The 13,563-nt window shown below is 42.3% G+C and overlaps 1 protein-coding gene across 2 annotated transcripts in view; it reads left to right on the forward strand.

Annotated features, from left to right (window-relative positions):
• LOC115139762 (myosin light chain kinase, smooth muscle-like) overlaps positions 1-13,358 on the forward strand; it is an 83,944-nt gene extending 70,586 nt beyond the window's left edge. For both annotated transcript variants that reach the window (XM_029677555.2, XM_029677640.2), the window contains 11 exons: positions 594-899; positions 1,058-1,084; positions 1,273-1,357; positions 1,667-1,870; positions 2,482-2,699; positions 2,963-3,086; positions 7,168-7,320; positions 7,736-7,859; positions 8,765-8,855; positions 9,133-9,261; positions 11,654-13,358. In XM_029677555.2, the coding sequence (XP_029533415.2) occupies positions 594-899; positions 1,058-1,084; positions 1,273-1,357; positions 1,667-1,870; positions 2,482-2,699; positions 2,963-3,086; positions 7,168-7,320; positions 7,736-7,859; positions 8,765-8,855; positions 9,133-9,261; positions 11,654-11,892 (1,700 nt within the window). In that variant the 3' untranslated portion in view covers positions 11,893-13,358. The remainder of the gene's footprint in view (positions 1-593; positions 900-1,057; positions 1,085-1,272; positions 1,358-1,666; positions 1,871-2,481; positions 2,700-2,962; positions 3,087-7,167; positions 7,321-7,735; positions 7,860-8,764; positions 8,856-9,132; positions 9,262-11,653) is intronic.
• The last annotated feature ends 205 nt before the right edge of the window (positions 13,359-13,563 follow it).

The raw sequence follows: 13,563 nt of genomic DNA on the forward strand, positions 1-13,563 counted from the left end.
CTTGTGTGGATCCTCCCTCCTCACTGATCATCTGCTCTCACGTATAGTCTCCTGTACTGTGCCCTTTAATGGACACCCTGCCATGACTGGATATGGTGAAACTTGTTGACGGTTCAGAAGGTAGCCACTATAGCCAGACAAACCTTTTTTCATCACCAACACGGCTGTGCTTTTGTGTATGGTGACTACTGAGTACTGACATTTGTGAATGGAAGGTTTGTTTGTCCTTCCTGGAACTGTTATCATTCGATCTCCCCCTCAGGTGGTTCATCTTGCACTACACATTTATCAGATCCTGGGACTGGGAGTCTAATCTGTCCAAATCTTCACGAGTCGACTAACTCAACTCGCGCCTGTGCAGCGGCCGAGAAGTGGGGGTCTAGGCTTTGTCCCAAATTGAACCCTATTCTCTAAATAGTGCACTACTTTTGACCAGGGCCCATAGGTATCTGGTCAAAAGTAGCGTACTATATAGGGACTGGGTTACATTTGGGACAAAGCCTGGAGTATGTTTCACATCAATGTAACCCGGACCAGTGTTCAGAATTCAGCGTTGACCTCTTGAGTGGCTCTGTGTGACCTCTGTGTTCCAGACAAACCTGATCCCCCTGCCCGTGTTCCAGCCGCCTCAGACATCCGCCGCTCTACCCTCACGCTGTCATGGTACGGCCCCACCTACGACGGGGGCAGCGCGGTCCAGTCTTACAACCTAGAGATATGGAATTCTGTGGACAACGAGTGGAAGGATCTGGTCTCCTGCAACAGCACCTTCTATAATGTTCACAATCTGCTGGGTCAACGCCAGTACAAGTTCAGGGTGCGGGCTGTCAATATCTACGGTATCGGCGAGCCCAGTGCAGAGTCTGAGCCTGTCACAATGCTAGAGGAGGATGTAGAGGGTAAGTGGGGGTCTTTTGGTGTACTGCCACTCATTGGTTACACTTGTCACTCGTTGTTACAAGCTATTTTCCTTGACATTGTCGGACAGTGATTCATACTAATGATTATTGATTCATACCAATGACTAACGATATTTCTTTATCATTTTATCGAACAGAAAAGGAGGAGGTTGAGGATGATGAAGGTATGTCTAATCCAATCCATGTTTCGACATAATTGTTTCCTTCAAAAAAATAAAAATGGCTAACACCTATGAAGCACATATGTAAAATGCTTTATTTCGTCCTTTGTTTTGCAACGTGCTTATGTGTTATGACTGACTAGGCATATATACACTGTCATAACTCCACAGTGTCATGTTCCTATTTTCAGACAAGGAGCCAGACTACAGAGACGTGACTGTTAGAACAGATGTTAAAGTCAAGGATCTGTACGACGTGGAAGAGCGCCTCGGAACGTGAGTACCCATCTACAAACGTTGGTCAGCAAAGCATTTATTTAATTGTGCTCCTCAGGCTCAGTCAGTAGAGCATTGCACTTGTAACACTTGAGTCGTTGGTTCGATTTCTGCTCCGGGTCCACATATGAACAGAGTATGCTCTACTACTGTACGTCGCCTTGGATAAAAGCTTCTGCTAAATGGCATATATTTCATGCAAAGCATTGATCTACATTGACACTTGTCCGCAATAGGCCTATTGTACATGCCTCTCATCCATGATCTCTATCAGATTCCCCAAAAACATTTTTGTCTTCTATGTTGTAGGGGGAAATTCGGACAAGTATTTAAACTTTTGGAGAAGGCAACGAAAAAGCATTGGGCTGGAAAGTTTATCAAAGCCTACTCTGCCAAAGAGAAAGATAATGTGAGACAAGAGATTGCTATAATGAACTCCCTCCATCACCCCAAACTTGTCCAGTGCATTGATGCCTTCGAGGGCAAGTCGGACATCGTCATGGTTTTGGAAATGTGAGTATATTGCATTTCACTTTTATACCTTACAAATAATATTAATTTCAGTTACCCTGTGGGGCCTGGTCCAAAGTAGTGCACTATATAAAGAATATGTGCCCTTTGGAGGACAGGCCTATTTACAGTAGTTTGGCTAGAAATGTTATTTAGTAGATGATGACACTTGTATGTTTAAAAAATAAAAATAAAAATGATATCATCTTTATTTTGGGGAAGGAATTTGTTTTCCATTTCCAACATTTCCGTCTGATTTATTTTTTTACTAGACAGACACTTCAGACAGAACTATCGGCTTTTTTTATATGGTTATGCTTTGAAAAAGTTCACTTGCCAAATATTTTAGACATGTAAACACATTAGACTGAAACATTTCCCCTTTTTCTTTTTATAGCATTGTCAAACAGTTGACTGACACAAGAACACTTGACTCGCATTAAAAACCGCAATTGTCCTTAGTACCAATTTTAGATATGCCTTGTAAGCTGAAAAATGATATTCGAGATACTCTAGATTTGACAAGGATGTGGTATCCAGTGAATGATTTTCATATTTAGCTGTGATTATCTATATTGCAGGATCTCAACCATCTTTTCTCTCTCCCTCTGCAGGATCTCTGGTGGGGAACTGTTTGAGCGTATCATCGATGAAGACTTTGAGCTGACGGAGAGAGAGGTCATCAGGTACATGCTGCAAATCGTGGATGGGGTCCATTACATCCACAAGCAGGGCATAGTCCATCTGGACCTGAAGCCTGAGAATATCATGTGTGTCAACAAGACTGGGAGCACCATCAAACTCATCGACTTTGGCCTCGCACGCAGACTAGGTAACCAGGCCTCATGTGCAGAAGACATTTTCAGGATTAGAGTTGCAAAATTCTGGTAACTTTCCCAGAAATCCTGGTTAGAGGATTCCCAGATATCCTGCTTATTCCCTCCTGATTCCAGTAATATTCCAACTGTGATTTGAAAACTTGGGAATTTTGGTCAAGTTACAGGAATTCAGAATCATGATGTTTCTTTTCAATAACTTCCTATGCTAAACTTCAACATTTCATTCTTGAAACCCTCTTCCCTTGTGTGCTCCTAGAAAACTCTGGAACATTGAAAGTTCTTTTTGGAACCCCTGAGTTTGTGGCCCCAGAAGTGATCAACTATGAAGCAATCAGTTACCCAACAGACATGTGGAGTATAGGTGTCATCTGCTACATTCTGTGAGTGTCAAGCAAGTTATAAGTACCCTTATAACCACTATAAGTACCCTTATAACTAGTCTTATTTGTAATGTTTGTGGTAAGCTTCTATGGTAACACTTTATTTGGATAGTCCCAAATAGATGGTTTGTAGATTGTTCAACTAATTGTCAGCAACATTTCAACTAAATATCTACTTGCCCTAGCCTTAAAAGGCAACATTTGGGTTGTTATTATGAAGTATTTACTGATGTCCTACACAGTTTGTGTAATTTTATGGTTTCATGTCTGACTGTTGTTGGAAGGTTGCTTGGGCAGTCGCTGAGGCTGTATTTGTCTTATTGTTGAAAACACTATTTCAGGTGCAGCAGGTTTAGTGCGTTAGCTAGCTAGCATTGGTAATGTTGGCAACAAAGACACAGGCTGAGACTAGGACTCCTTAATGATTTGCCTATACATTTTAGAGTAAATGTTGTGTTCTTCTGACAGGCCTACATGTTAAGACAGTTGCTAAGATGAAACTCTGCTGTTACTGTTGCAAACTCTATTATTTTGGATGTAGCAGTCGGGCTAGCTAGCATGCCATCTAGATGCAGTAACTCTTATGGTTAGCGTAGCTAGTTAGCATCTAATTATACTTTTTTTGTGGGTTGCAGTTGATTGGTGACAATAACATGAACAGATATTCAGCATGACATTCATCCAAGCACTATAATTTACAACCCAAAAGTAATGTGAAATACACTCAGAACTTATGGTGTGAGCAAAATATTTAGACTAAGCCTAAGTCTGTGCTTGATAGCCAGCCAGCTAAGCTAAAAGCAGGCGGAGCATTGGGAGGCGAAATGTACCCTGAGAATCATAGTATGCTGTAGGGGAGTGTAATACAGAAGCTTCAAAATGACAAACGAGGAATCGTGCAGTATGACTAACAAAAATGATCTAACAGTAGTGTATACTCACTGGCCAGTTTATTAGGTACACCTGTCTAGTACCGACTAACAAAAATGATCTAACAGTAGTGTATACTCACTGGCCAGTTTATTAGGTACACCTGTCTAGTACCGGGTCGGACCCCCCTTTGCCTCCAGAACATCCTGAATTATTTGGGGTATTCTACAAGGTGTCGGTAACATTCCACAGTGATGTTGGTTCATGCTGACGCAATGGCATCACGCAGTTGCTGCAGATTGGACGGCGGTTCATTCATGATGCGAACAGCTTGTTCCATCTCATCCCAAAGACGCTCTATTCGGTTGAGGTCTGGGGACTGCGCAGGCCACACAAGTAAACTGAACTCATATTCCAGGTGATGTTTTTTCACTCCTCAATTGTCCAGTGTTGGTGATTGTGTGCCCACTGGAACCACTTCGTTTTTAGTTGATAGGAGTGGAACCTGGTGTGGTCGTCTGATGCAATAGCCCATCCGTGACACGGATCAGCGAGTTGTGCATTCCTAAATGCCGTTCTGCACACCATTGTTATACATTATTTGTCTGTTTGTGGCCCGCCTGTTAGCTTACACAATTCTTGCCATTCTCCTTCGACATCGCTCATCAACAAGCTGTTGTCGCCCACAGGACTGCCGTTGACTATGTTTTTTGTTTGTCACACCATTCAAATCAAATTGTATTGGTCAGACACCATGGTTAGCAGATGTTAATGCTAGTGTAGCGAAATGCTAGTGCTTCTAGTTCTGACAGTGCAGCAATATCTAACAAGTAATCTAACAATTCCACAACAACTACCTAATGCACACAAATCTAAGTGAAGGAATGGAGTAAGAAACATAAGATGCAAGATGCAATAGATGGTATAGAATACAGTATACGAGATGAGTAATGCAAGATATGTAAACATTATTAAAGTGGCATTGTGACTTGTGATCCATTTATTAAAGTGGCCAATGATTTCGAGCCTGTATGTAGGCAGCAGCCCCTGTGTCAGTGATGGCTGTTTAACAGCCTGATGGCCTTGAGATAGAAGCTGTTTTTCAGTCTCCTGGTCCCAGCTTTGATGCACCTGTACTGACCTCGCCTTCTGGATGGTAGTGGGGTGAACAGGCCGTGGCTCGGGTGGTTGTTGTCCTTGATCTTTTTGGCCTTCCTGTGACATCGGGTGCTATAGGTTATCCTGGAGGGCAGGTAGTTTGTCCCTGGTGATGTGTTGTGCAGACCTCACCACCCTCTGGAGAGCCTTGCGGTTGTGGGCGGTGCAGTTGCAGTACCAGGCGGCGATACAGCCCAACAGGATGTTCTCAGTTGTGCATTTGTAGAAATTTGAGGGTTTTAGGTGATGACACATTTCTTTAGCCTCCTGAGGTTGAAGAGGCGCTGTTGAGGCCTCCTTCACCACACTGTCTGTGTGGGTTGACCATTTCAGTTTGTATGTGATGTGTACTCAGGAACTTAGCTTTCCACCTTCTCCACTGCTGTCCCTTCGATGTGGATAGGGTGCTCCCTCTGCTGTTTCCTGAAGTCCACAATCATCTCCTTTTGTTGACGTTGAGTGAGAAGTTGTTTTCCTGACACCACACTCCAAGTTCCCCCACCTCCTCCCTGTAGGCTGTCTCGTTGTTGTTGGTAATCAAGCCTACTACTGTTGTCATCTGCAAATTAGATGATTTGAGTTGGAGGCGTGCATGGCCACGCAGTCATGGGTGAACAAGGGAGTACAGGAGGGGGCTGAGCACACCCTTGTGGGGCCTCAGTATTGAGGATCAGCGAAGTGGAGATTGAGGTTGTTTCCTACCTTCACCACCTGGGGGCGGCCCGTCAAAGTCCAGGACCCAATTGCAGAGGGCAGGGTTGAGACCCAGGGCCTCCAGCTTAATTCTGAGCTTGGAGGATACTATGGTGTTGAAGGCTGAGCTATAGTCAATGAACAGCATTCTGATGTAGGTATTCCTCTTGTCCAGATGGGATAGGGCAGTGTGGTGGCGATTGCATCGTCTGTGGACCTATTGGGGTGGTATGCAAATTTATGTGGGTCTAGGGTGACAGGAAAGGTGGAGGTGATATGATCCTTGACTAGTCTCTCAAAGCGCTTCATGATGACAGAAGTCAGTGCCACGGGGAGATAATCATTCTCGGTAAGCCCTAGACACTTGTGCATGAAAAGCCCAAGAGGGCGGCTGTTTCTGAGATACTGGATTCGGCGTGCCCTGCACCAACATAGTTTTGCCCATTTTAACGTTCAGTCAAACAGTAACTGGATGCCTGTTTGCCTGATTTATGTAGCAAGCCACGAACACTTGACTTATTGTCTGTAGGAGTGATCCATTTTCGTGAACGGGCTGGTGTACTTAATAAACTGGCCTGTGGGTGTATACAAACAGCATAACTGGTTATAAAGTGGCAGAATTGTATTTTAAACCTAACCAGCAAGCTGTTGCAGTAATAGTTGATAGTTTGAGCATATGTATGTCATCTATAGGGGACTATGCAAATAAAGTATGGCTGTCTATGTGCTACAATGTGTCCCTAATCTCAAACCAGCCGTATCAGGTTTTTCTGGGCTTTCATGCTCTCTGCAACAGATACTTTCCACCAGCAGGCAGTGTATGGGCCTTTCCGTCCTCTATGCCTGTAAATGGATATAGAGGAAGAGCACAGCGATATTCTCCAGTGCCCCCAAACCTCTGAGGTCTCCTTGGTCCACAAAGATTTATTACACACTGCTTACAGAAGTGTTACAAATGAGGCTCTCCCCGTATCTCTGTTGCGTCAGATTCCAGAGTGCGTCCCAAATGGCACCCTATGTAGTGCACTACTTTTGGCCAAGGCCCTATGGTAATAGGGTGCCATTTGGAGAATAAAAAAGCTTTACTGATGTACCGTTATACACCTACAGTATGGAAAACACCTGGATGTGCCCAATGAAACAAGTAGCTTTGTTGAAATTTACCAAGACCACCAATAGTAATAATTTATACTACAATTTGGCCTTTCATAATTTAAAAGTAAGCAGGTTTTAGGGTGCCGCCAGGGTGTGGTGTACTTTCCATGCAAAGCAGAAGTGTTTTTTTGTAGATATTGTTGTGCAATTTTTGTCGGTCAACCATCACAATCCTCTATCGCTTTGCCTCTTTCTCTCTCCCCAGCGTGAGTGGCCTGTCCCCGTTCATGGGGGACAACGACAACGAGACCCTGTCCAACGTGACCTCGGCCACCTGGGACTTTGAAGACGACGCCTTCGATGAGATCTCAGAACACGCCAAAGACTTCATCACCATGCTGCTGAAGAAAGATATGAAGTAAGCACGATGGTGCTGCTCTCTGAAACACAACATGATGAAAGACCGGATGCATCCCAAATGGCACCCTATACCCTACATAGTGCACTACTTTACCATATTTTAGGGTGCCATTTGGGATGAAGTCCCAGTCCTGACATGATTTGAGTGTAATTGTTGTAGAATGGCTTTGTTCAGCCTGCCAGATGTCTGTTTTCAATGTTGAGGTGTAAGATGTACGTAATGCTTCCTTCCCAAATGGCACCCTATTCCCTGGGTTGTAGACTACTTTTGACCAGGGCTCTGGTCAAACGTAGTGCACTATATAGGGTGCCATTTGAGACTCGACCCAAATCACTATCTGATGTGTTGGAATACAATGAGAATGAGATCTTTACGCCTCTCGCTCAGTGCTCATGTGTTTCTCTGATCGTAGGGCCAGACTAACATGTGATCGCTGCTATGAACACCCATGGCTAAAACAAGACACGGGCAAAATGGAGGCCAAGAAGCTGTCCAAGGAAAGGATGAAGAAATACATCCTGAGAAGGAAATGGCAGGTAGGTGCAAGCAGAACAGATCGTGGGCTTTGTCCCATAGGGCTCTGGTCAAAAGTAGTCGACTGCAGTATATAGGGAATAGGGTGTCATTTTGGGATGCCGCCCATTTCTCATGTCACAGTGCAACATAACGGCCATCCATCTTTAACAGTAGGGCTGTGCTCCGCAGTGTAAAATTGTTTAAATGAGAAACAAGACTAGCACTGTAGTATGGCACAGTATATGAATCATCCAAAACATGTGCGTTTGAGAATGTTATTTAGAATTCTGCTATAGGAGAGGCTACAGAAATTGTTGACTTGCCTCATTTGGCCGTCTCGATGAGCTTCCAAGTTGGTTAAGAAAAGTGAATCTCACTAAGTCCCTGCAGTTCAACTCATTCTCTGAGTGCTCACACATGAGTAGACCGCTCATTTTACAACAAAGTCAACATGGAGGTCCATTAGTATTTCATGAGGTTGAAAAGGACAAACTGCAAGCATCATGTTGGAAAACTAGAGCACAAAACAGTAGACTGTGAAAGTGGAGCGATGTCTCTTTTTTTTGTCCTTTATCAATCCTGAAGGCAACAATCTCAGGGATCAAGTTATCAAGCTTTGGTTGTAGTAGTAAGCATACTTTTAGGATCACAGGCTGGTTGTGTCCCAAATGGCATCCTTCGCCATATATAGGGCGCTACTATAGACCAGCTCAGTGCACTATAAAGGGAATAGGGTGCCATTTGGGACTCACACCTAGTCTATACTTCATGGCCAACAAACAGGACATTTCAAATTGATACAAACGAGCCCATTTACTTATAATATTGCGGTTCTAACATTTCTGGAGGATGTAATTATCTTCTAGCCTAAGGACTGTTTGTACTGCTCAGACATGTAACGATTGCATCGTTGATTTCATGGCAGAAAACGGGACATGCAGTGCGGGCCATAGGAAGACTGTCGTCCATGGCGATGTTGGCGGGCGTCAGTGCCAAGAAGGGCTCCCCTACCGAAGGTGGCATGGCAACAAAACATTTTATTTATTTTTTACTCATGAATGTTCTAAACCTTTCTGTTGTACCCCTGAGCAAGGGATGGCACTCAGCTAGGGGTGTTTGTTTTATAATGCCACTGAAAATATTTGCCCTCATTTTTTGGAGCACTTTGGTTGGTACAGTAGGTGGTGCTGCCAAGGGAGCTGCTGCTCCTATTTGAAGTCAAAGCAGCACTCTCTGCACCAGTTTAACTTGAGGCTAAAACAATGTCATTTTGTTTTGTCCCATATTTTGCAGAGGACAACCAGTTCCTTGAGTTCCTGGAGTCTGAGGAGAGAACCCAGGTCAAGCCCACCTTCAGCTCCATGATAAAGGATGTTGAGGTGGTAGAGGGGAGCGCAGCCAGATTTGACTGCAAGATTGAGGGTAATGTCTCACAAACTCCTCATTTACATATACATGCAACATGGCCTCCTAATTTACATATACATGCATCACAAGTGCTGTATCCATTCATCTGCCATGAAGTACATAAACCAAACAGAAGGAAGGCAAATATGGTTTTGTGAGGCAGCACACACAGTGTAAACTTTTCTCTCGATGGTTGTCCATAATTGTAATCTGTTCGATCCCATTCATATTTCTAATACTATACCTGCATCCTATGAATACCCATTGAGAAACACAGCCTGCATCCCGAAGTGGCACATGCTACAATATGCCGTTCATCCTATAAGAATGCTGCTCATTGACTACAGCTCAGCCTTCAACACCATCGTGTCCTCCAAGCTCCTCACTAAGCTCAGGGCCCTGGATCTGAACCCCTCCCTGTGCAACTGGATCCGAGACTTCCTGACGGGCCAACCCCAGGTGGTGATGGTAGGCAACAACACCTCCGCCAGGCTGATCCTCAACACAGGGGACCCACAAGGGTGCATGCTCAGCCCCCCTCCTGTGTACTCCCTGTTCTCCAACGCAATCATCAAGATTGCTGACGACACAACAGTGGTAGTGAGGAGGTGAGTGGTGGCAGGAAAATAACCTTTCCCTCAATGTCAACAAAACGAGCTGCTCACGGACTACAGGAGACAGCAGAGAGCACATCCCCAAACACGTCAACAGACTGCAGTGGAGAGGGTCAAAAGCTTATATTTCATGAAACCAGTTTTAACCATGGCAGTAGCAAATTGAGTTAGAAAACCATGATAAATCTGCAACAATCAACTATCATGTTGAAGACAAAGATGCCTAGTTTATGGCACAGTATCGTATTTTAAATCAATTCCAGCAAAAATGTAACATTTCACCCCAAATTCTCATTACTGAAAAGTGTCATTAAATTATCGGTTCATTTTATATAGTTGTTCTTCTAACTTATTTGAATAAAACACATTATGTTGCTGTAGTATGTCCATAAATTATAATAATTGTATACCTAGTTGAAGTTCAACTATAATATTAGTACATAAAAAGTGTCTGTGGACATGTTTCTCATTACCATAACACTTTCAAGTTCCTATATATTTTTTTAATAGTTTTATTCACGTATGATGCATCATCTATTGAAGTAGTCCTTAGATGAGTACAAGTTAATATCTTCACTTATATGCCTTCAGAATGAGGATCTTATTCTGAAGGCATATTTCGGTAATATAAGCTAATTCTAATGTATAGTCAATGTGGTGCGCTGGGCTGTAACTTTAATTTACTAGGACCACTGCTTACATATAGTATAGATTTTTTATTGTTGTCAAACATCAATTATTTGATTAAGTCGAGGTTGTCAAGAAATATGGTTGTATAAACCCAATTTTGTTTCACTTACAGCCACAATCTGGAGTTTGTCTTTCAGCAAAGAACAACCCCACCACTTAAAGGAGAATATCCCCCATTTTGATGTGTGTGTGATTTTAGTATTCAAGTTATTTGGATCAACAAATTAGTTCCTGAATCTCTAATGGAGCTCAGTACAGTTTTTTTTGTTTATGGCAAACTATGCACACATTACCAAAACATACATTCTCATCTCAGAAACCTGCTTATCATTACCGTAATGCACCAATATTTAGTAAATGGTAAGAAAAATAACTAAGACAAAATTACTGAAGTATAAATCTAATAGTATGCCTTTATCCAAATGTTTACATAAAAATAACATGTCTACACAAGTAATTATGACAAACAAGATTCAGAAGGTTACGTGTTGCGGTAATGAGAAATTACTAAATGTATTTAAAATTCAATGTTATGTTTAACTCAGGCATTTTCATTAGGTGATCAATGTAAAAAATGATTTTTTAAAATTGATTTGTTTACCTTTTTCGACTTGGAAAACAGTTGTGGAAATTGTGGTAAAATGCATAATATCAGGTCAACTAACTTTAACAATAATTCTGAAATGGCAATTGCACCGCCTGCAACCGCAGGGCTTTGCAGAGGGCAGTGCAGTAAGCCCAATGCATCATTGGGGGCACACTACCTGCCCTACAGGACATCTACAGCACCTGTCACGGTAGGCCAAGAAGATCATCAAGAACCTTGGGCAACTGCAGCCTGGTGATCTCTGTGAGGTGAGCCCGAGCCATGGCCTGTTCACCCTGCTACCATCTAGAAGTTGGAAGCCGTACAAGTGCATCGAAGCTGGGGACCGGTAGACCGAAGCTGTTGATCAATCTCCGGGCCATCAGACAGTTAAATAGTAACCACCACCACCCAGTACCCTGTCCTGAACCTTAGACACTGTCACTAGCCGGCTACCATCCGCTAAACTGTACACGAACCAAAGTAATAAAGTTGGTCTGTATTTTGTGGTTCCCAGGCTACCCTGATCCAGAGGTGGTGTGGTACAAAGACGAACAGCCCATCAAGGAGACGCGCCACTACCAGATTGATTACGACGAAGAGGGCAACTGCAGCCTGGTGATCTCGGAGGTGAACGGCGATGACGATGCCAAATACACCGTCAAGGCTGTCAACAGTCTGGGCGAGGCCACGTGCACAGCCGAACTCCTGGTGGAGGTGATGGCGGAGGAGGAGGAGGAGGAAGAAGAGGAATGAGTGGTGCAACCAGTACAAAACAAACAGATATCCCCTGTTTTTAGCTTTTACTATATTTTTTAATAGCTGTGTTGGTAATACACTCCCCTTCTCTAACACACTCTGAAATGGGGGGGGCGAGGGAATGGGCTTCATTACCTTTTGCTATGATTATGCACTTTCCTACTTATCAGTTATAGTAGATATCAGATGTTGATATTTCTAACATTACCTTGACATTAACCGCATTCCAGCTGTTTGTGTGTGATCCATTTATTTGATTTGCTAAATTTACAGTCTCTACAGTTATCTACGGTTTTCTCCCCTCAACCAAACAAACCCGAAGTCAGTGGCGTGTTTGTGGGTTGTTTCACCAATTCGGTGCCTTTTGAGAAGTGTAACTTGGTCAACATTTTTTATTTTATTTCACCAAATGTTAACTTTGTCATAGAGTGCACATGTTCAACTTAATAACAAACACATTTTCCTAAGTGTGTAAGTGCCAAATAATGTAACACGGTTGACAATTTCATCTTATATCGGCCATGAATCCCCTAGTGACGGGGGAATGGAAGTTTGTGTGCAAGCTTCACAAAAACATGTTTAATTGTTAAAACATTTCTAGCCTGTCTATCTATGCGTAACAGAGTTGATGTGTTATGGCTGACCCGCTCAGTTTTTTTCCACCACAGGAGTAGAAACCAGCTCCCCTGCTTTTACACTATGATTTGATTGTTAGATGTTGAATGTTTCTTTTGAAAAGAATATTTAAACATTTATAGTTTCACCGTTATTTGAACGAGTTCAGTTCACGTAACAAGGTTGACCCTTAAAATGAGGGACAGACATAAAGGAGTCACGAATCACATTACATAAAGGATCATCTTCACACTTGGCTTTGTCAAAGCGGCAAAATAACTAAGGCTTTACAATGATGGTGAAATGTTGGGGTTAAGTGGGTTCAAATGTTCCTAGAAGTCAGAGGGTGCACATCAAAATGCAGAATTTAGCCACTTTATTAGCAAGTTATTATTTATATAAAAAATCTGATTTGAATTGTCCATGTGGTCTGTTAAAGGGCACTTCATTTAATATAACAAGGGTCAATTCAATATCGGTGACCAATTTCTACTTATATAAAAAGGCAATAATTTTGTGGAATGACCCTTGTGTTTTATCAGCATTATGGTATTTGCAATTACTTGGGCTTTTAGAATGTTTTTTAAATGATTTAAGCACAGTCTTGTTATCATATTTGAGCATCAGTTTTGTGATCTTCTCTGCAAGCACGTGTCCACCATTGTTACACATTTGCAATACTAAACAGACCAGTGAATTATCACACCTAGATTTTTATTTTGTATTCGATTGTGTGTAGATTATATTTCTTCAATTTTTATAAATGTATCAGTATGAGAGATTACATGTAATGAGAACACTACAAGTGTAGTTGCTCACGGTTACAAAATAAATTATCACAAAATCAAGCTGGTTGTATTTCGTGATTGGGATGAGTTTCCTATAGTGTTAGAAGCATTGGGAAATAATGTCTAGATTGTTTTTGTCAGTTAAAAATAAAAACAAACAGAAAAAAAAAGACCTACCGGCATTGCTCAATTAATTGACTTATTTCTATAACTTAACTGAAGAGGCTAATATGTACACCATAAATACTATAACTGCACAACTATG

The sequence above is a fragment of the Oncorhynchus nerka genome, linkage group LG1, assembly GCF_034236695.1.
Source record: "Oncorhynchus nerka isolate Pitt River linkage group LG1, Oner_Uvic_2.0, whole genome shotgun sequence".
NCBI classification, from domain to species: domain Eukaryota; kingdom Metazoa; phylum Chordata; class Actinopteri; order Salmoniformes; family Salmonidae; genus Oncorhynchus; species Oncorhynchus nerka.